General features: G+C 43.3%; 1 protein-coding gene across 2 annotated transcripts; it reads right to left on the bottom strand.

Moving 5' to 3' along the window:
• Nucleotides 1-332: 332 nt before the first annotated feature.
• Nucleotides 333-21657, bottom strand: LOC142748183 (uncharacterized). 2 transcript variants are annotated; one of them, XM_075855301.1, is made up of 4 exons: nt 21594-21657; nt 19236-19407; nt 14221-14272; nt 333-2065 (listed from the first exon to the last, which is right to left on the bottom strand). In XM_075855301.1, exons 2-4 carry the CDS (start codon nt 19386-19388, stop codon nt 435-437), a joined length of 1836 nt encoding a protein of 611 aa, XP_075711416.1. In that variant the 5' UTR covers nt 19389-19407; nt 21594-21657; the 3' UTR covers nt 333-434. The 2 variants fall into 2 exon arrangements, with proteins under 2 accessions (XP_075711416.1, XP_075711415.1); XM_075855300.1 differs by having other exon boundaries at nt 21536-21641.
• Between the last annotated feature and the right edge of the window lie 2065 nt (nt 21658-23722).

Below are 23722 nucleotides of genomic sequence, written 5' to 3'. Positions count from 1 at the left end.
GCAGAGCCCCAAAGGTCTAGCAGAAGACAATCCCATTTGGAGCTGACTTTGGAGCCGATCATTTTTCTCTTGAGTCTATTTCTTATGGGTTGATTAAAAAATAACTTGTAAGATCTTATTGATAATATCTCCTGTGTGTGCAATGATAACAACAAAGATTATAATGCAATTAAAATTGGACGTGCTTATGTGTTCTGTATAGATGGGGGTGGGCCTTCAGAATCATTCCCTAAGGTAGATCCACCCTGCCAACACTTGATAGTCAATTACTTTATGTTGTCTGTGTCAGTCATTGTAATAACATGTGATGATAAAAATGATCAAAAGCAAAATAAAATAAGCAACCTTAATTTATTGAAAGTGATGGTAATTTGTTTTTTTTTACCACATTGAAGACAGATAAACTCCTATGAAAACTGTTCTTACAGATGTTTCTATAGGGAGATTTGCTTTTGACTGGGTTCCTTTTTTCTTCTTCTGCCTTTCCGCTGTTTTCTCTGGGGATAACTTGGCTCCATCGTTTTTAGTAGGAATCTCTTGAAAGTTGCAAACACGTCAGGAAACTTGAATGTAGATGTTTTGCTTGGGTCAGTGTAGTGAAAACGCGGTGTTGAGGTCTTTCTCTCTGAACATGAATATATGACCCCTCTAACCATTGTGGTAGATGCGCTTTGATCATCTACAAGAGAATAAGGTATGGAATGCAGCTCATGTAAAGGGTTGGAATAAACATGACAGGTGACATCTGGTGGCATTTCAGTATTTGGAATAGGTATTTCATTGCTTTCTTGTTCTTCTATAACCTTCATTTTATTTTTGGTTTGTATCTTTGATCTTACAACTTCTGAATCTTTTGGAATTACTGGCTCCTGAAAATAGTCCTGTTTCTTGTAATTTGATGTTGTAGTATTCTTTATTCGCTTATGAGATCTATCTATGCAGACTTCAGGAGATAAGGCCTGTACAGTATTCATACCAAAATGTAAGATGGAGCTTATTGGCAGATTTGTTTCTTTTCTGGGTGGTCTTTTTGATCTTTTAAAATTTGTGCTTGAAGCAACTTTTTTGTAATAACTCTTGTGTCCAATGGATGATGCTTGGCTATTGGAGCTATATCCCATGGTTGAAGTATCATATATCTGATCAGTGTTAGACACTGCCATGCAGTCAGTGTTTATCTGACTAACATTCAATGAGCTATTTGCTTGTGGTTCTCTTTTTATATCTACACTATCTTCTGTTGTTTCAGCTTTTGGAGAAACAACTGAGATATCACACCTGGTAGTTTCAGTGGTCTTCTTAGATCTTTGAATTTGATCCATTAAGGAGTCGTAGTTTAAAGTTAGACATACTGGTCCCACACTTGGGACTGGTCTAATTTTTGGGGTCATTTCTGGCCCATTACTATACATTGAAGGTTCTGTAGAGACACTAAAGTCTTTCCATTTAGGAGGTATCGGGCAACTGTCATTATACATTTGCACTGATCTCTGAACAATTTTAGGGAAGGCCATCATTATATTTTCTAAAATTTTCCTGAGGAAATGTATTCTGAGTTTTGAAACATTTATGACAGACCATTTCAGAGAAGAAATAGGTTGTCGTTGGGGCTCAAGTCCTGCCATGTGTTTCATTATTTCAGATTGCTGACATTCACAGGCATTGGTATTGGGAATTGGTGGTGATAATAGTTTCAATAGTTGTTTAATTTGTTGTAAGATTGAAAGTTGGTGTTCATTCGTTATCTTCATTTTGTACAGCTTTAGATCACAATCGTCATCGCCAATGACCAAGTAAGCAGGAGACTTGGTTACACAATGCATATTAACTGTAATTTCATTTGTTTTCACATCAGGTACAGTTGACATAGTAGTGACGGTATCTACAGCGGTCATCTTAGGTACATTCCTTGGTGATGTAGATCCTCCTAGTATACATTGATTGAAGGACCGTTTCATTGTTGCTGAGTATGAAGCCATATTAGTTTGGACATTTTGAAAGTCAAGGGGTTGGTTATGTTGAGAACTGGTTTTGTGAAAACTTTTAGAAAGCTGTGAAGATGGTTCTACAAAGGAAAGATGTTCTAATAAATATTTTTTTTAAAGTCATGAATGTTTTTAATTGTACTCGTAATCTAACTTCTACTTGTTAAAAAATTTAATTATAAGAATGCAGACTTTTTGTATAAAAATAAAAACAGTTTTTTCCTGGTACCTCCACAACGGCACTCATAGGAGAATTCTCCACCTCTCGAGGGACAGGAAACAACATGGACACAAATAAAAGGCCCCTCCTCCATACCTTATCCAGTTGTTTCCTGCCCCTCTGGGAAGCATGGACGTCTCCTGCCATTGTGGAAGTGCAGGAAAGGAAAATTTACTCCCCCAGCCTTGTCTATCCCCGGTCCCCACCGGCGGTGGGGTCTGGAGGGCTGGTGCAGTGAGCGAGGTCATGGGTGGCTTATGGACTTCCCTCCAGCTATTTGGCAAAAGTTCTCTGCTGGAGGCAGTCCTGGGCCCGGTTTCTTCCTGTGCAGGAACCTGGATCAGGCACAGACGCGCCTCAGCAGACGAGGATTCCTTTGGCCGGAAATCCCTTTCATCCTCCTGGGTCTCAGCGTTCCGGTCACATGGCTCCTTATGACGCGGCTATGACGCGCACACACGGGCGTGAGAATGTCGGCGTCATGACGTTGATAACCAGAGGAGAGCAGGGATTGGCCGGAAAAAACAGGGATCAGAGCCTAACGGATTGGGCGCCAGAATTCTAAATAAAAAGACTGCTGGTAAGTGTATGCCAGTATCTTCTCAACCATGTCGGTTCCCTCTGATGTAGCGGATCCCCGCAAGTCTGCAGAACCTGTGGTTGTCTCTGGCCCAGGTATGTCGCTCCTCCTCCTTCTTGTATACTTCTCCCTCCTTCCTTTGGCTAGGTTGGGGCTGAAGTTGTTTTACTACTGACTTCTTCCTTTCTCCTAAGTTTACCTCAATATGACACTTGTTTGTGCTTTATTTAAGAAAACTGTTCTGCCTAAGCGGCCGGTTAAGAAATGTGGAGTTTGTAAGAAGTCACTGTCCTCATCTTATAAGAAGGCATTATGCTTTAAATGCATTCAGAAATTAGTGGAGGATGAAGCACCGTAATTTTTGGATAGTATAAAATGTATTATTAAAGAGGTTAAAAAAAAAGTTAGCTCAGCTGTTTCTCTTCAAATAGATGCTCGTTCTCCCAGGCCCTCTACTTCTAGCAGTCATCAACCTTCTATACCCTCTACAGCTCCTATATAATCCGACCCTGATGAGGGAGAATTTCAGTCCCGGATTGATTCAGATTCATCAGATGACACTACCGGTATGCCCTGCAGTTTGATGGAAGATAGGGAGTGTCTTCTTAAAGCCATTCAGGCTATCATGAAAATAGAGGATACTAAAAACCACTTTCCATTCAAGATTAGATGTTCCGGGGCCTGGGAGAAAGGAGAAAACGAGTGTTTCCTGTACATAAGAACGTTGAGAAACTAATATCTAAAGAATGGAAGGATTCTGAAAAAAGAACAACTGTTTCTGTCTCCTTCAAACACAAATATCCCTTTTCTGAAGAAGATTCAGAAGTCTGGGACAAAGTTCCCAAAATATATGCCCCTGTAGCAGGTATCTCCAAGAAATCCTAACTACCATTTGAAGACATAGGGTTACTTACTGACCCCATGGATAAAAAAGCGGAAGCTCTTCTTAAAAGAACATGGGAAAGCTTCCACAGCGATGTTTAGACCCGGGATCTTGGCTACCTGTACAGCGAGGTCTCTTTCTGTTTGGATCAATCAACTGGGAAGCCATCTTGCTGATGGTACTCTCAGGGAAGACATCATATCATCCTCACCCATGTTGAAAAAATCCGGCAACTACCTAGCTGATGCCTCAGCGGATTTAGTTAAGCTGTCAGCTAGATCCACTACATTGTCTAACACAGCAAGAAGGTCCACCTGTTTAAGGATCCGGTCCGGGGATTCTCGTTCTAAGAATAAACTAGTAGGCAACCTTTGTGAAGGAGACCATCTATCTGGATTAGATGACATCCTAGAAAAGGCAGCAGAAAAGAAAAAGAAGTTTCCATTAGATCAGAAATTCTTTCAGCAACGGAGATCCTTTCATAACCAAAAAAAGAATTGTTATGGAGGAGGACAGGATTATAAGAGGAAGCAGGAATCATCTAAATTTCAACCTTACAAAGGCAAGGGAAAAAATTTCCTGTTCAACACAGACAATAAGACCCATCAATCTCCACAGTGACACCAGATGTCCGGTAGGGGGCAGGTTAAAACATTTTTTAGTAGCCTGGAAGAACATCTCACCTTACCCTTGGGTTCTAAACATAATTTATCATGGCTACCAGCTAGAATTCCTTTCCTCTCCTCCACAAAGATTCCTATCTATGAATCGTCTTTCCACCGAAAGTCAGATATCTTTAGAAAAAGAGATTTTACTTCTTCTTCAGAAGCAGGTTATCACTCAGGTGCCAAAATCCCAAGAAGGTCGGAGGTTTTATTCTCCTGTATTTCTCGTCAAGAAGACAGACGGCTCAGCAAGAGCCATAATAAATCTAAAAGCCCTCAACCATTATTTATCACACAAAAAAGTCAAAATACCATAAAAGACCATAAAATCCACAGTAAATCTTCTATCTTCATGTTGTCATATGGTTACACTGGATTTGACCGACCCCTACTACCACATTCCGATTCATCCATAATCTCAGATGTTCCTAAGGACAGCCTTGTTTTTCAACAACACAATTTGTAATGGCAGGGGGTAGGGAGACGGACAAGTGAGCCCTAATCTACCCGCCACTCTGTCCCTGCCTACTTGCAACGACCCGCCCTAGGCGACGGGGTACAACTGGGCGGCGGTCCCTGCGCTCAGTAAGTGCACGACAAACACGACAAACATACAAAGGAACACAAGCAAGGAAAAGGGGCCGTTGCCCACGGCAACACCGTGAGCAACCAGAGTGGTGAACGAGCCGAGTCAAGCCAGGAGTGTGCGAGGTACAAAACGAAAAGCAGAAGAGTAGTCGGTAAGCCAGGGTCTGTATGGAGCAGGATCAAAAATAGCAGGAGCTGTAGCTTGGCCAGGAAACCACAAGGAAAGAAACACAAGCAATAACAAGCACCGAGGGACAGGAAGTGCAGGCTTAAATAGACCGAGGGCGGGAGCTAGCTGAGTCTGGCCAGGTTACGATAGGCTCTCCCACTCCTAAGCCTGCCAGCCTGAATGGTGGAAGCAGGAGTCAGTCTCAGGGATGTATTCTCAGGTGCTGACTGATTAGTTCTGGGAATTAACCCCGAAGCTGTGCCTGGCAGATCCTTTACAGTACCCCCCCCTTTTATGAGGGGCCACCGGACCCTTTCTAAGTGGACCTGGCTTACTGGGGAAACGCAGGTGGAACCTCCTGACCAATACCCCAGCGTGAACATCCCGGGCGGGTACCCAAGTCCTCTCCTCGGGCCCGTATCCTCTCCAATGGACCAGGTACTGGAGGGAGCCTTGGACCATCTTGCTGTCCACAATCCTGGCCACCTCGAATTCCACCCCCTCCGGGGTGAGGATGGGAACAGGAGGTCTCCTCGAGGGAGCCAAGGACGGGGAGCAGCGTTTGAGGAGGGAGGCATGAAACACGTCGTGTATCCGAAAAGACGGGGGTAACTCCAGCCGGAAGGAGACAGGATTGAGGACCTCAATGACCTTATACGGCCCAATAAACCGGGGAGCAAACTTCTTGGACGGAACCTTGAGACGCAAGTTCCTAGACGACAACCACACCAGATCCCTGACCATAAACAGGGGGTTAGCAGAACGTTTTCTATCAGCCTGAGTTTTTTGTACGCTCTGGGACACCTCTAGGTTTTTCTGAACCTGGGCCCAGACTGTGCACAGTTCCCGATCAACGACCTCTACCTCAGGATTGTTGGAACTACCAGGTGAAACGGAGGAGAACCGTGGATTAAACCCAAAATTACAAAAAAAAAAGGAGAGACCCCTGACGAGTTACTGACCCGGTTATTAAGGGAAAATTCGGCGAGGGGAATGAAAGAGACCCAATCAAATTGACAGTCAAAGACAAAACACCTTAAGTATTGTTCTAGAGATTGATTAGTCCTCTCCGTTTGGCCATTGGTTTCAGGATGGAAGGCAGAGGAGAAGGACAGATCAATCCCCAACTTCATACAGAAGGCTCTCCAAAACAATGAAACAAATTGTACCCCTCTGTCCGAAACAATATTGACAGGGACCCCATGGAGACGCAGGATGTGTTTGACAAACAAGGTAGCCAACGTTTTGGTGTTGGGTAGTTTCTTGAGGGGCACAAAGTGGCACATCTTACTGAAGCGGTCCACCACCACCCACACCACCGACTTGCCTTGGGATGGAGGCAAATCGGTGATAAAATCCATGGAGATATGTGTCCAAGGTCTCTGGGGAATGGGCAACGAACGCAGTAAGCCCGCTGGTCGGCACCTGGGAGTCTTGGACCTAGCACAAACCTCACAAGCGGCGACGTAGGCCTTAACGTCTTTAGGCAACCCAGGCCACCAATAATTTCTGGTAATGAGGTGTTTGGTACCCAGGGTGCCTGGATGGCCAGATAGTGCGGAGTCATGATTTTCCCTAAGTACCCTTAGCCGGAATTGCAGGGGAACAAACAGCTTGTTCTCAGGAAGGTTCCCGGGAGCTGCACCTTGATCAGCAGCAATATCAGAGACTAAATCAGAATCGATCGAGGAAATGATTATACCTGGAGGCAAAATACAAGCAGGATCTTCCTCCGAAGGAGGGCTGGCCATGAAGCTACGCGACAGTGCATCAGCCTTAATATTTTTAGACCCAGCCCTATAGGTAACCAAAAAATTGAATCTGGTAAAAAATAACGCCCATCGAGCTTGTCTCGGGTTTAGCCTCCGGGCAGATTCTAGGAAAACCAGATTCTTGTGGTCGGTAAGGACCGTTACCTGGTGTCTAGCCCCCTCCAGGAAGTGGCGCCACTCTTCAAATGCCCATTTAATGGCTAAGAGTTCGCGGTTGCCAATATCATAGTTACTTTCAGTTGGCGAAAACTTCCTGGAGAAGTAGGCACAGGGGCGGAGATGGGTGAGGGACCTGGTACCCTGGGACAAGACAGCCCCCACTCCCACCTCAGATGCGTCAACTTCCACGATAAATGGCTCCATTTGGTTGGGCTGAACCAGCACCGGGGCCGAGACAAAGCACTTCTTAAGGACCTCAAAAGCCTGGACAGCCTCAGGAGGCCAGTGGAGGAGATCAGCACCTTTGCGAGTGAGGTCCGTAAGGGGCTTAGCGATGACCGAGAAGTTAGCAATAAATCTCCTGTAATAATTAGCGAACCCCAAAAAACACTGTAACGCCTTCAGGGAGGCAGGTTGGACCCATTCCGCCACAGCCTGAACCTTGGCGGGGTCCATGCGAAATTCGTGAGGAGTGAGGATTTGACCCAAAAATGGAATCTCCTGTACCCCAAACACACATTTTTCGGTTTTGGCAAACAGTTTATTTTCCCGAAGGACCTGGAGCACCTTCCTGACATGCTCAATGTGGGAGGACCAGTCCTTGGAAAACACCAGTATGTCATCAAGGTACACTACCAGAAAAATCCCCAGGTAATTTCTCAAAATCTCATTTATGAAATTCTGGAAGACCGCAGGGGCATTACACAACCCAAAGGGCATGATGAGGTATTCGAAATGGCCTTCGGGCGTGTTAAACGCAGTCTTCCACTCATCCCCCTCTTTGATGCGAATAAGGTTATACGCCCCCCGTAGATCCAATTTAGAAAACCATTGGGCCCCCTGAACCTGATTAAAGAGATCAGGAATCAAAGGAAGGGGATACTGGTTCCTTACCGTGACCTTATTCAGGCTACGGTAGTCAATGCATGGCCTAAGACCACCATCCTTCTTCCCCACGAAGAAGAAGCCAGCACCTACCGGAGAAGAAGAGGGACGAATGTAACCCTTGGCCAGGGATTCCTGGATATACACTCTCATAGCTTCACGTTCGGGACAAGAAAGATTAAATATCCTACCCTTAGGAAGCTTAGCTCCTGGTACCAATTCGATAGCGCAATCGTATTCTCTATGAGGAGGTAACACTTCGGAGGCCTCCCTAGAGAAAACATCAGCGAAGTCCTGAACAAACTCGGGTAGCGTATTCGCCTCCTTAGGGGGAGAAATAGAATTAACAGAAAAACATGACGTACAACATTCATTACCCCATTTGGTTAGCTCCCCAGTATTCCAGTCAAACGTAGGATTATGCAACTGCAACCAGGGAAGACCTAGAACCAAATCGTACGATAATCCCTGCATCAACGGTACAGAGCATTGCTCCAAATGCATGGAGCCAACAAGGAGTTCAAAAACAGGGGTATGCTGTGTAAAATAACCATTAGCAAGAGGAGTGGAGTCGATACCCACTACCGGGACAGGTTTAGGCAAATCAATCAGAGGCATAGCAAGGGACATAGCAAATTCCACAGACATGATATTAGTAGAGGACCCTGAATCCACGAAGGCACTGCCGGTAGCAGACCTACCACCAAAAGAGACCTGAAAGGGAAGCAAGATCTTAGTACGTTTCATATTTACGGGAAATACCTGTGCGCCCAAGTGACCTCCCCGATGATCACTTAGACGCGGAAGTTCTCTGGCTGCAGTCTTACGCTTAGGACAGTTGTTCACTTGATGCTTGTCGTCCCCACAGTAGAAGCAGAGACCATTCTTCCTGCAGAATTCTCTACGTTGTTGGGGGGACACGGAGGCCCCGAGTTGCATAGGTATCTCTGAATCTTTCGGGGAGGAACAAAGCAACAGAGCTTCGGGAGGCATCATGGGGGAGTCGGAGGAGAAAACACATAAACGTTCACGTTGTCATTCCCTGAGACGTCGGTCAAGTCGTATCGCTAAAGCCATAACCTGGTCTAGGGAGTCAGAAGAGGGATAGCTAACTAGCAGGTCTTTCAGGGCATTCGACAGACCCAACCTAAACTGGCACCTTAAGGCAGGGTCATTCCACCGAGAAGCTACGCACCACTTCCGAAAGTCAGAGCAATACTCCTCAACAGGTCTCTTACCCTGACTTAAGGTCACCAGCTGACTCTCGGCAAAGGCAGTCCTGTCAGTCTCGTCATAAATAAGTCAGAGAGCAGAAAAGAAACAATCAACGGAGGAAAGTTCAGGGGCGTCAGGAGCCAAGGAGAAGGCCCACTCTTGGGGCCCTTCCTGGAGCCGGGACATAATTATACCCACCCGCTGGCTCTCAGAACCTGAGGAATGAGGCTTTAAACGAAAGTAAAGCCTACAACTCTCCCGAAAGGAGAGAAAAGCCCTCCGGTCCCGTGAGAACCGGTCGGGCAACTTGAGGTGGGGTTCAAGAGGTGCGGTGAGGGGAACTACCAGGGTAGCATCAGGCTGGTTGACCCTCTGAGCCAGGGCCTGGACCTGTAGGGAGAGACCCTGCATTTGCTGAGCCAGGGTCTCACGGGGATCCATAGTGGTGTCAGGGACCAGGGGTAGACTAGGTATGGGCTTGTTATTATGTAATGGCAGGGGGTAGGGAGACGGACAAGTGAGCCCTAATCTACCCGCCACTCTGTCCCTGCCTACTTGCAACGACCCGCCCTAGGCGACGGGGTACAACTGGGCGGCGGTCCCTGCGCTCAGTAAGTGCACGACAAACACACAAACATACAAAGGAACACAAGCAAGGAAAAGGGGTCGTTGCCCACGGCAACACCGTGAGCAACCAGAGTGGTGAACGAGCCGAGTCAAGCCAGGAGTGTGCGAGGTACAAAACGAAAAGCAGAAGAGTAGTCGGTAAGCCAGGGTCTGTATGGAGCAGGATCAAAAATAGCAGGAGCTGTAGCTTGGCCAGGAAACCACAAGGAAAGAAACACAAGCAATAACAAGCACCGAGGGACAGGAAGTGCAGGCTTAAATAGACCGATGGTGGGAGCTAGCTGAGTCTGGCCAGGTTACGATAGGCTCTCCCACTCCTAAGCCTGCCAGCCTGAATGGTGGAAGCAGGAGTCAGTCTCAGGGATGTATTCTCAGGTGCTGACTGATTAGTTCTGGGAGTTAACCCCGAAGCTGTGCCTGGCAGATCCTTTACACAATTCTTAATTTTCAATTCCAAGCTCTCCTGTTTTGCCGTGCATCACCAAGAATTTTTACAAAGATAATGGTGGAGGTTACCGGTTTTCTTCACCTGAATCGTGTCCAGATAATTCCTTATCTGGATGAATTTTTTATCTCGCCCCATCAACTTCACAACTGCTTCTAGACCTGAAACTCATCCTTCAAACTTTCTCTTCTCTGGGCTGGTTGGTAAATCACAGAAAATCTAACCTCTTCCAAAACCAGAATGAGAATGAATTATCTTCTTCAAGAAGAAAAACAAATTTCCATCCCATTGAAAAATTATTTCTTTTGCAGAAGACAATATCCCTCCATTCGAGAGATTATGACAATCCTGGGCCTCTTAACCTCAATGATCCCAGTAGTCCTCTGGGCTCAAGCCCATTCAAGACCCTTTGCCACGGTTTCTCCTCTGTGTTTGGGACAAGAACCAATCCTCTCTGGACAGGAGAGTCAAAGTTCCTTCAAGGGTAAGATTATCTCTAAACTGGTGCCTAATATCAGCCCATATCCAGAGAGGAGTCCCTTGGAGACCAAGCCCTCAACTAGTGATCACGACAGATGCCAGCTGTCGGGGCTGGGGAGCCCACACATTCTCTTCTCAGGGTTTATGGGATCCTCTGAAGGTGAGAGCATCCTCCAATCTGAGAGAGCTATCAGTAGTGAAAGAGGCGCTTTGGGCTTTACAATCTTCTCTGCAGGGCAGACATATAAAAGTCCTATCAGACAACATAACCACCGTGGCGTACCTGAACAAACAGGGGGGAACTAGAAGCACCAAGTAACAGCTTAGATATTATTATGGGCAGAGAAGAACAACCTCTCAGCGGTACATGTAAGAGGAAAATAAAATCTAACATCAGATTTTCTAAGCAGAATTTCTCTGAAGGAAAGAGAATGGAAATTGAATCCTTACATCTTCAGTCAGATTGCCCTAAAATGGGGGATTCCAGATCTAGACCTATTTGCTTCAAAGGAGAACCCTCAAGCCCCCGTTTTTTATGCTCTCTCTCTCTCACAAGGACAATCCGTGGAAAATAGATGCTCTGTCTCAGGTATGGCTGAGATTCTTCTTTATGACTTCCCGCCATTTTCCTTGATACCAAAAGTGTTGGCAAAGAACCAGGAAGAAAATGCCAGAGTAATTATGATTGATCGTCATTGGGCCAGGAGATCTTCTTCCTTCCCTCTTCTCCTACAGCTGGTAGCAGGGAATTACTAGCCTCTCCCTTCTTTACCGGATCTTCTGTCTCAAGGGCCGGTTTGCCATCCGAACATCCTTCAACTTCGACTAACGGCTTGGATGTTGAACGAAGGATCCTAAGAAATGAAGGGGTTCTCTGAAGGTATTATTTCAACTATGTCAAAGAGCAGGAAGAATATCACTTCCAAGATACATCTAAGAGTTTGGAAACAATTTATCTCCTTTTCTCAGCATAAATGGGATAGTCTTTCAAAACCTAGCATTTCATTAATCTTAGACTTTTTACAAAAGGGTCTAGAAAAGGGCCTGAATCGAGCACTCTTAAAGTGCACATATCAGCTCTGAATGCCTTTTTGGATTGTAAATTAGCAGAGGATTCCTTTGTAAAAAGGTTCATAAAGGGTTCTGAACGTCTACGTCCAGTGGTCCATTATTTGGTCCCCCCTGGGACTTAAACCTAGTACTGTCAGTACTCTCAAATGCTCCCTTTGAACCTATATCTGACATCACTCTCAGGCTTCTAACATTTAAAACCATCTTCTAGCAATAACAACAGCCAGAAGAATTGGAGAATTGCAAAATTTTTCCTATAAAGCTCCATATTTTACAGTTTTCCCTGACAGAATCGTCCTAAGACACCAGCCTTCCTTTCTACCAAAGGTCGTATCAAAACTCCACTGTCAGCAGGAAGTCTCATTACCTTCCTTTTTTCCCAATCCTACTTCCAGCAAGGAGCAAGAATACAATCATTTAGATTTCAGAAGATGTGTTATGGTTTACCTAGAAAGAGTCGCTGACTTTAGGAAGACCGACTATCTCCTTGTTCAATTTCAGGGGAAGAACAAAGGAATGGCAGCAAGCAAATCCACTATCGCCCGATGGATTAAGATGACCATTTCTACTTGTTACCAGAATAAGAATGTATCGCCCCCGTTGGGATTAAAAGCACATTCTACTGGAGCAGTTTCCAACTCATGGGCTGAAGGGGCTTCCACTTCTATTGATCAGATTTGTCGGGCAGCTACCTGGGCTAACCCCTTAACCTTCTTTAAACATTACAAATGAGATGTTTTGTCTGACAGAGACTTTTCTTTTGGGCGTAAAGTAGTTTTGGCAGTTGTCCCTCCCTAAATCTAAAATCCTCTGTTATTCCTCCTATGAGCGCAATCCTGGAGATGAAAATGAATCTTACCAGATTTTACCGTAGACCTCCACGACGGCACAGGATTCCCCCCCCCCCCCCCATATTTTTTTCTGTTATTGTTTTTGGGTAGTGTATTTTTACCTAAATATTTAATTAATGAATAGAGGTACTTTGTTATTGTTGGATAAGGTATGGAGGAGGGGCCTTTTATTTGGGTCCATGTTATTTCCTGTCCCTCAAGAGGTGGGGAATCCTCCTATGAGTGCCGTTGTGGATGTCTACAGGAAATCCAATTACCGGTAAGAGTAATTTTCGTCTTTGCACTTACTTATGCATCCATATGCAAATATAGTCAAAGTTACTGCCATACCAAGGGGACACATGCCCTGTTGGAAAATATGGTGCAGGTTTAAAAAAAAAAAAAAAAGGGGTGGGAAACTTAAATAAAGCCCTTTTTCATGACATATCAGTTAAATGGATGCAATTATAGCCTATCTGTTACGGATGCCACTCATAGGCTAATATAATATTGTATCCATTTAATGGATACAGGTTTTTTTACAGAATACCAAGAGATGGAATAGTGTAGTCTACTACACTGTTCCATACTGCATTTCTTGCAGTATACTTATGTTTACACACCAGAAGGAGGCCTCCGCATCAGTCATTATTAGTTCATTTATGATAATCTTTTTGTTACAGGATGTGTTAGGCCTTATTCACACAAACGTGTGCGTTCTGCGCGCGCAAAAAGCGCTGCGTTTTTTGGGTGTTGCAGTTCCGTGGGTCATAAGTGTTTGCTGCGTGGCTGCGTGATTTTCACGCATATGCCATCCTTATGACACGCAGTTTTGATGTTTAGAAAAAGAAATGAAGGAAGTAGTTTTATTTTTCCCTTCATTTCTTAATCTACTGTTGCGCGAATCACGCGCTACACACGGAAGTGCTTCCGTGTGCTGCGCATGATTTTCACGCACCCATTGACTTCAAAAGGCACTTAACAGCTCCGTGTGTCATCTGCGTATGATGCGTGGCTTCGTGACTTTCGCGCAGCCGCCATCATTATGACACTCTGTTTGTATGTTTGTAAACAGAAAAGCACGTGGTGCTTTTCTGTTTTCATTCATACTTTTCACTGCTGTTGCACAAACCACGCACGTCCCACGGAAGTGCTTCCATGTGGTGCGCGTGATTTTCACACACCCATTGAATGTGTGCGTGATGCGCGAAAAATGCCCAAGTATAGGACATGTCGTGAGTTTTACGCAGCAGACACACGCTGCGTGAAAATCACGGAATGTCTGAACGGCCCCATTAACTAACATAGGTCCGTGCGACGCGCGTGATTTTCACGCGCGTATCACGGACGGTAAACACGTTCGTGTGAATAAGGCCTTATGATAATTTTTGTTATCATTTAAATCAATGGGTAAAACTGATGTCAATTTGTCTATAGTTTTTCAATCAGTTTATACCTTATACCAATCAGTACAATTGATACCAACCGTGCTATTCCTCCAGGCAAATCTGACGTATTTGCGAAAACAAGTGTGACCTCAACTTTGTTGCATTAATATTGGTGTATTCTTTCAAATCACCCTAATATCTTGTTTAGATAATAAATGCAAAAAAAAAATCTAAGGAAAGTATAATTAAATGGAATACCTTTGTACTTGCATGATGCGCAGTTAATTTCCTTCTTGGATTGGAGAGCACACTGTGTTACAAAGAGATTGTGGGAAAACAAAGCTAGCAAATTAACATAATATACATTGTATTCAGACATATAACTTCTTATAATTTTAGGAATAAGGGTATGTTCACACGGCCTATTTACGGACGTAATTCGGGCGTTTTTGCCCCGAATTACGTCTGAAAATAGCACCTCAATAGCGCTGACAAACATCTGCCCATTGAAAGCAATGGGCAGACGTTTGTCTGTTCACACGAGGCGTAAATAGACGCCCGCGTCAAAGAAGTGACCTGTCACTTCTTTGGCCGTAATTGGAGCCGTTATTCATTGACGCCAATGAATAGCAGCGCTAATTACGGCCGTAATGGACGCGGCGTTCAAGCGCCTGCACATGCCGGTACGGCTGAAATTACGGGGATGTTTTCAGGCTGAAACATCCCCGTAATTTCAGCCGTAACGGACGCCCTCGTGTGAACATACCCTAAGACTGTATATGAATGCACTGCAAGAGATGTGGCAGAGTTGAAATTGTTGCTCAATTATTTCATTTCTTTACACTGTGATACAAGTCCTTCTCAATGAATTAGAATATCATCAAAAAGTTAATTTATTTCAGTAATTCAATTCAAAAAGTCTGTACACCGTGTTCCAAATTATTATGTACATTGGATTTAAGTGTCATAAACATTTAATTACTAGTTTTTCAATTAAACTCATGGATGGTATTGTGTCTTAGGGCTCATTGGATCATTGTAATCAATCTCAGACACCTGTGATAATTTGTTTGCCAGGTGTGCCCAATCAAAGGAAAACTACTTAAGAAGGACGTTCCACATTATTAAGCAGGCCACAGGTTTCAAGCAATATGGGAAAGAAAAAGGATCTCTCTGCTGCCGAAAAGCGTGAAATAGTGCAATACCTTGGACAAGGTATGGAAACATTGGATATTTCAAGAAAACTTAAGCGTGATCATCGTACTGTGAAAAGATTTGTGGCTGATTCAAAGCACAGACGGGTTCGTTCAGATAAAGGCATAATGAGGAAGGTTTCAGCCAGACAAATTAATAGGATTAAGTGAGCAGCTGCTAAAATGCCATTGCAAAGCAGCAAACAGGTATTTGAAGCTGCTGGTGCCTCTGGAGTCCCGCGAACCTCAAGGTGTAGGATCCTCCTGAGGTTTGCAAGTGTGCATAAAGCTATTATTCGGCCACCCCTAAACAATGCTCACAAGCAGAAACGGTTGCAGTGGGCTCAGAAATATATGAAGACTAATTTTCAAAGTGTGTTGTTTACTGATGAGTGCAGTGCAACCCTGGATGGTCCAGATGGATGGAGTAGTGGATGGTTGGTGAATGGCCACCATGTCCCAACAAGGCTGCGATGTCAGCAAGGAAGTGGCGGAGTCATGTTTTGGGCTGGAATCATGGGGAGAGAGCTGGTAGGCCCCTTTATGGTCCCTGACGGTGTGAAAATGACCTCTGCAAAGTACGTAGAGTTTATGACTGACCACTTTCTTCCGTGGTACAAAAAGAAGAACCGTGCTTTCCGTAGCAAAATTATCTTCATGCATGACAATGCACCATCTCATGCTGCAAAGAATACCTCTGTGTCATTGGCTGCTATGGCATAAAAGGAGAGAAACTCATGGTGTGGCCCCCATGTTCCCCTGACCTCAACCCTATTGAGAACCTTTGGAGCATCCTCAAGCAAAATATCTATGAGGATGGGGAGGCAGTTCACATCAAAACAGAAGCTCTGGGAGGCTATTCTGACATCCTGCAAAGATATTCAAGCAGAAACTGTGCAAATACTCACAAATTCAATGGATGCAAGAATTGTGAAGGTGATATCAAAGAAGGGGTCCTATGTTAACATGTAACTTGGCCTGCTATGTTTTATTTATTGAAAGAGCTTTTGATTTCTGTAAATATGACCTCCTGATGCTGCAAATTCAACAAATTACCATTTTAGTTCTCTTTACAACCTTTAGAATGTTTTGATCATAATAATGTTGTGCATAATAATTTGAAACAGAGCATTTTGAGTTTTCTTACTTCTAAAAATCTGTTATCATTAGGAGATTTGTTCAATAAAATTTGCATTATACTCCAACTGTTGATGGCTTGAAGATTATACTGACTGTCATTTGCATCGACTATTTAGGAAAATCAGCGAAAAATAACATTTGCATAATAATTTGGAACGTGGTGTAATTCGATAGATTCATTGCACACAGAGTGATCTATTTCCAGAATTTTTTCTTTTAATGTTGATGATTATGGTAACAGTCAGGCTGGGTTCACACGAGCACATTAACGTCCGTAACGGACGGACGTATTTCGGCCGGAAGTCCCGGACCGAACTCAGTGCAGGGAGCCGGGCTCCTAGCATCATAGTTATGTACGATGCTAGGAGTCCCTGCCTCTCTGCAGGACAGCTGTCCCGTACTGTAATTATGTTTTCAGTACGGGACAGTAGTTCCACGGAGAGGCAGGGACTCCTAACATCGTACATAACTATGATGCTAGGAGCCCGGCTCCCTGCACTGAGTTCGGTCCGGGACTTCCGGCCGAAATACGTCCGTCCATTACGGATGTTAATGTGGTCGTGTGAACCCAGCCTTAATGAAAACCCAAAATGTAGTCTCTCCGAAAATTAGAATATTATATAAGCCCAATTTCAAAAATGATTTTTAATACCAAAATGTAGGCCTACTGAAAAGCATGTACAGTATATGCTCTTAATACTTGGTCGGGGCTCCTTTTGCATGAATTACTGCATCAATACGGCTTGGCATGGAGGCGATCAGCCTGTAGCACTGCTGAGGTGTTATGGAAGCACAGGTTGCTTTGATAGCGGCCTTCAGCTCGTCTGCATTGTTGGGTCTGGTGTCTCTCATCTTTCTCTTGACAATACCCGATAGATTCTCTGTGGAGTTTAGGTCAGGCGAGTTTGCTGGCCAATCAAGCACAGTGATACTGTGGTTATTAAACCAGGTATTGATACTTTTGGCAGTGTGGGCAGGTGCCAATTCCTGCTGGAAAATGAAATCAGCATCTCCATAAAGCTTCTCAGCAGAGGGAAGCATGTAGTGCTATAAAATTTCCCAGTAGACGGCTGCGTTGACTCTGGACTTGATATAACACAGTAGACCAACACCAGCAGATGACACGGCTCCCCAAACCATCACTGACTGTGGAAACTTCACACTGGACGGCAAGTAACTTGGATTGATGCCTCTCCACTCTTCCTCCAGACTCTGGGACCGAGATTTCCAAATGAGATACAAAATTTACTTTCATCTGAAAACAGGACTTTGGACCACTGAGCAACAGACCGGTCATTTTTCTCTTTAGCCCATGTAGGATGCTTCTGATGTTGTCTCTGGGTCATGAGTGGCTCGACACAAGGAATGCGACAGTTGTAGCCTATGTCCTGGATACATCTGTGTGTGGTGGCACTTGAAGCACTGACTCCAGCCGCAGTCCACTCCTTGTGAATTTCCCCCAGATTCTTGAATGGCTTTTTCTTGACAATGCTTTCATGGCTGTGGTTATCCTTGTTGCTTGTGTACCGTTTTCTAACACATTTTTCCTTACGCTCAACTTTCCATTAATATGCTTGGATAAAGCACTCTGTGAACAGCCAGCTTCTTTAGCAATGTCCTTTTGTGGCTTACACTCCTTGTGGAGGGTGTCAATGACTGTTTTCTGGACAACTGCCAAGTCATCAGTCTTCACCCTTAATTTGGGTAGCTACTGAACCAGACTGTTGGACCATTTAAAGGCTTAGGAAACCTTTGTCGGTGTTTTGTGTTGATTAACTGATTAGAGTCTACAATCTTTAACTTTTACCCAATATTCTAATTTTCTGAGAGACTCGATTTTGGGTTTTCATTAACTTTTAGACATAATCTTCAACATTAAAAGAAAAAAATGCTGGAAATAGATCACTCTGTGTGTAATAAATCCATATAATATATGAGTTTAACTTTTTGAATTGAATTACTGAAATAAATAAACTTTTGATAATATTCTAATTAATTGAGAAGGACCTGTATGTACATGCAGATCTGTACAGTTATTTTATCCATAGACCTGCTATATGGAAATACATTTTAGATTCTAGTTCAGGAACTGCTTGGCAGCAGTATGTAAATCAGACTTTGGTGCTGAAGCAAACATCTGAAATTTCTCAGTCACAGAGATACCCTTTAAGGTACAGCTGTGTTTATGGTTGAGGGATGCATTTAAAAAGAAAAAAAAATATTGCAACAGCACTCTGCAATTGCTAATGCCCTGTTTCTAGATAAAGAGGTTACTGTGGCATTGATTCTGTAAAAAAAAACAGAAACTTTGCGGAACGGAGACAAACGGGGAAACCATTAGTAACGGAATCATTACCATTGAAATGAATGGAAATGCAAATGGAAGCCTTTGCATTGATGGGTTCCTCCGACGGAAAGGTCTGACAGAACCCATCAACGGAAACCGAATGCTCATGTGAACACACCCTAACTGCTGTCCTGACATGCTTGTTTTAGTAAATAATTTTATTCTACAGAAAAAAAATAATGCTAAAGAATCTTTTCTTAAACTCCACTTTGTGCTGTTACTATGTTATTTCTCCTGAAATGTATGAATGAATTAACAACCCGGCCTATGTTACCATTCCCATTGTCAATAGGGTGTGTCCCAACTGTGAGCAGTGATTGGACAGTGTCAATTACAGTGTCAGAGTCTGTAAGGGCACGCCCCAGTGAAGAGGAATGGTAATGGTGAGTTGTCAGTTTATTCATTTCCCGGAGGAATAACTGAGGAATGGCTCAGAGGAATAACTGAGGAATGGCACAACGTAGAGTTCTTAGAAAAGGTGGCGAGTCATTGTTATTTTATGGGAAAGGAAATTATATACTTAAACAGACAGGTTAAGAAGAGCTAATATTCAGTACAAATATTTATTGCACATAACAACATTTTTCTCTTACCTTTTTTTTGGTGTTTTTGGATGAATATGCCCACTCGAATAGTTTGTAGATGATATTCCACGCTATGAAGGAGAAGGTAACTGGATCATATGTTAAGACTTTGTGGATGTTATCAAGGAAGCCAATGATCACATTTGATGGACATTGCCCCATTTCCAGGTCACGGTTGATGCTGAAAAAAAAGATTAATTAATGCACATAAAGGGTTATTCCCATCTTATAAAGTGATGGCATATTACTAAAATGGGTCCGTGCTGCAGTTCCCTGCACAACCAGATGGCCAGGAGCCCTGTGGCCCTTTCTTTCTCAGGATTGGTGAGAGTCCCAGAGGTCGGATCCCCACCGATCATAATGTGATGGCATATCCTAGTGATATGCCTTCATTTTATAAGAACGGGATTAACCCTTTAAGAACCTGGGACATAACAATATCTGCATGTACTGCCAGAACATCATCAGGTTTAAGAGAGGCTTTGAAAATATTACATGTTTTGTTGGTATCTTACACTGGCCATAGACATTAAGATTCTTGTCAGCAAATTCTACCCATTTCAGTTTCATATCCTAATGAACAGCCCTATCGTTTATGCATCAAATGTACCCTACAGAATCGTATTCATCACCCTTACTGGAATAGCCATACATGCTCAGTCATGTTGAGCATGTACACTATATGGACAAAAGAATTGGGACACACCTCTTAAACATAAAATTCATGTATTTTTAATTCCGTCTAATTGCCACATGTGTATAAAACCCAGCAATAGTCATGCAGTCTGCTGTACAAACATTTGTGAAAGAATCGGTCGTTCTAAAGAGATCACTGAATCCGAGCGTAGAACTGTAATAGGATGCCACCGTTGCAACAAGTCAGTTTGTTAAACTTTTTCTCTGCTAGATATTCCATGATCAACTGTGAGGGGTATTATTGCAAAGTGGAAGCATTTAGGAACCACATCAACTCAGCCACGAAGTAGAGACCACGTAAAGTTACAGAGCGAGGTCGTCAAGTGCTGAGGCACATAGTGCATAAAAAAATGGCCAAACCTTTGGCATTAACCTCCATACAAAAACTGTGCGCCTGGGGCATGGCATGTCGAACAGCTGCATGCAAGCATTGCCAGGGAACGTTACCTGCCTGTGCCAACTGTAAATAATGCTATGGGGTGCTTTTTCAGGGATTGGCCTAGGCCTCATAGTTCCAGTCAAGGGAAATCTTAATGATTCAGGATACCAAGACATTTTGGACAATTGTAGCTTCCAACTTTATGGGAATAGTTTGGGGAAGTCTCTTTTCTATTCCAGCATGACTGTTCCTCAGTGCACCAGGCAAAGTCCATAAAGGCATGGTCAGGTGAGTTTGATGTTGAAGAATTTGACTAACTCGCCCAGGGCCCTGACCTCAACCCCATCAAACACCTTTGGGATGAACTAGAACAGAGATTAAGAGCCAGGACCTCTCTTCCAACAACAGTGTCTGAACTCATAAATACTCTTCTGGATGAATGGGCAAAAATTCCCAAAGACAAACTCCAAAATTCTGTAGAAAGTCTTCCCACAAGAGTGGGAGCTGTTTTAGGTGCGAAGGGGACCAACTCCATATTAATGCCTATGGATTTAGAAAATGGGATGTCATAAAAGCTCCTGTAGGTGTAACGTGTAGGTGCCCCAATACTTTGTCCATATAGTGTATGTTTATTGAAGGGACAAGCAGGAAAGCTGTTGGTCAAATGTTATCAAAAGTGTAAGTTACTAGGGTAAGCTTTATACCAGACTGACAATATAGCAGGCAGAAAGTTTGGGGGTAGAGGTTTGGAAAAACCTTTTAGTTTACCTTCTGGGAATATGTATGTGTCAGTAGACAATAAAAGCTAAGCTATTAAACCCCATAAACATGGACATTTAGAGCAGTGGGGAACAATTAGGGGGAGTTCACACAGAGTTTTTTTACAAGTTTTTTGACGTGGAAAACGAGCCAAAAAACGGCCGAAAATGCCTCCCTTTGATTTCAATGGGAGGCGGAGGTTTTTTTTTCCCGCAAGCGGAAAAACTGGCTCGCGGTAAAAAGAAGGGACATGCCCTATCTTTAGGCGTTTACTCCTATGACCTCCCATTGACATCAATGGGAGGCAGAGAAAGCGTATTTTGCGAAAATCGGCGTGCAAAAAACTCAGTGTGAACCCAGCCTTACTTAATCATGGATTTTTCTTGACAGCATTGTTGGTATTTTGAAATACAAAATGTGTAGCGCTTTGGGTTATAAGGGATTCAAAACAAAATAATTAAAATATTTGAATGACCTGTTCAGAAAATCCTAGACTGTACAATGCCAACTCCAAATAATAATGAACTGCATACTAGAAGTAGTTGATGAGCTTGGCACGTCAGTGGCCTTTCTCCATGCCTCCAAGATATGGAATGCTGTATTGGAACCTTGATAATGTGACACTTATGATATCACAAGTGTTCTGTGTAAATATACGGCCACAGGTCTAGATGAGCAATTCTCCTACTGCATTAAATTAAAGTTATTTTCCAGTTTTATGTAAAATACAGCTTCATCATTGTATTAGGGTTGTAAAGATGCCAGAATTTGGACTTCGATACCGATACTTTCTGTAGTATTGCGATTCTCGATACCGAAACGATACTTTGCCAACAATAATAATAATAATAATTTTTAAAAAAAGATATTGCATTTTGGCACATGGTGTGATGAATTTTCAACGTGCCTCACATTAATAGTAATTAACCCCATCATGTACCATATAGTCATAATGGACAACACTGGGTTAATGTGTGAGGTACATGATAGGGTTAATTACAATTAATGTGAGGCACATGGAGGTTAAAAATTCATAATACCTCGACGCCTCACATTAATAAGTGAAAGAAAGCAGCTTCTATTTTATTTTTTTACAACGTACACGTCATAAATGACGCTATAAATTTGTTGTGCAGGTTATTACAGTCGCGACGATTCCAAAATGTGTATTTTATGTATTGAGATTTATTTTAATGTTTATTGTAAAATGTGTGGGTATTTTTTTTTATTTAACATTTAAAAAAAATTACTTTTTTATTTTTAAACTTTAATCTACTGGCATACATCTATATGCCAACACATTAGCCTGTGTACTGATAGTACATAGGCAGTTGTTAGGACATACCTAAGTATACCCTAACAACAGGAAATATGTTTAGACAGCTCTGGGGTCCTTCAATGGACCCTGGGCAACTCTGCCCATATATGGTATGTCCCTGCACTGCACTAAGAAGACAGAACATGGAGGGGTTTTGTAGTCCGCCCACCCGCCATGTTCTGTCTTCAGTGCCGGCGCTCATTAGTGTAGTGCCAGCCGCATCACATCAAGTTCACCGCGCACGCACACTTGTCAGGAGTGGGACAATGACTGAATTACACAGCCGCAGCCCCGCTTTAACTACCTTCAAGTGTTACAATACTAAGCTGTGTGGCCACACAGCTTCGTATAGAAATTCATGAATTAACTGTTTAGAACTGTTTGAGGGTGCACGGCATCAAAATAGTATAGAAATTTTGATGCATCGTGCAACCCTACATTGTATAATGAAATCAAATGCAACTTTCTAGTGTAGCATGTGTTTATTTTTCACCATGTTCTGTGTTTGCTGTCAGTGAATGAAAGAATTATTGTGTGCATCCAAAGGCTGAAAATCCATACAGACATAATACTTGTCTCAGTATTCCAATGTATTTTACACGCACAGGCAGCTATTAGGGAAAAGTGCAACTCACGTATGCCTCAAAATGATTTCTCACAGTATAGCCCAGCAGGCCTTTCTGAGGTCAGGGCCCCCCTTTGTTTGTGAAAACACAGGAACCATAAAGATATGGCGCCTGGAATTTAGTACCGATTTCCAGCACTGTACAATTACGGCACAGGGCGTGTAGGTGGGGTAAGAAAAACAGAAAAATTAGTCTACCCATAGTGTTCTCTCTGTGTTAGGCCTGATTCGAACGAATGTGTTCGTTTTGCATCCACAAAAAACGGACCGTATTTCATGCGTATTTCAGCTCCATGTGGTATCAGTGTGCTTTCAGTGCGGCATCAGTGCTCCTGGTTTTTTATGTATTTTTTCTCATCATTTCTTTAGCAACTGGTGCATGAAAAACACAGACAGCACACGGGTCTCGTCCGTGTGCTGTCCGTGTTTTTCACTCACCCGTTGACATCAATGGGCGTCGTGGACCGCAAAAACGAACCTAAATAGGACATGCAGTGAGTTTCATGCAACGGACACACGCTGCGCGAAAACTCACGGACGTGTGAATAGCCCAAATGAATTGCATAGGTCCGTGTGCTTTACGCTTCTTTAACGGATAGCACACGCGTATAATACGCTCGTCTGAATAAGGCCTTATAGACAGGAACACGGACAACTAAAACAGCTTCACACTTTGACAACTCCACCAAAGAACTGAAATCTCAGCATCTTAGAGTCCT

The sequence above is a fragment of the Rhinoderma darwinii genome, chromosome 3 (assembly GCF_050947455.1).
Source record: "Rhinoderma darwinii isolate aRhiDar2 chromosome 3, aRhiDar2.hap1, whole genome shotgun sequence".
NCBI classification, from domain to species: domain Eukaryota; kingdom Metazoa; phylum Chordata; class Amphibia; order Anura; family Rhinodermatidae; genus Rhinoderma; species Rhinoderma darwinii.
Note: the sequence above shows the minus strand (reverse complement) of the source record. Positions and strands in the feature narration are given on the sequence as shown.

Bases quoted from the DNA above. Each gene is read 5' to 3' on its own strand.
- LOC142748183 (XM_075855301.1), bottom strand. From the start codon at position 19,388: ATGGGGCAATGTCCATCAAATGTGATCATTGGCTTCCTTGATAACATC. The intron at 14,273-19,235 runs GTAAGAGAAAAA...TTTGTAACACAG, and splicing joins CCAAAAACACCAAAAAAAAG to TGTGCTCTCCAATCCAAGAA. The intron at 2,066-14,220 runs GTATTCCATTTA...TTTCCTTTGTAG, and splicing joins CGCATCATGCAAGTACAAAG to AACCATCTTCACAGCTTTCT.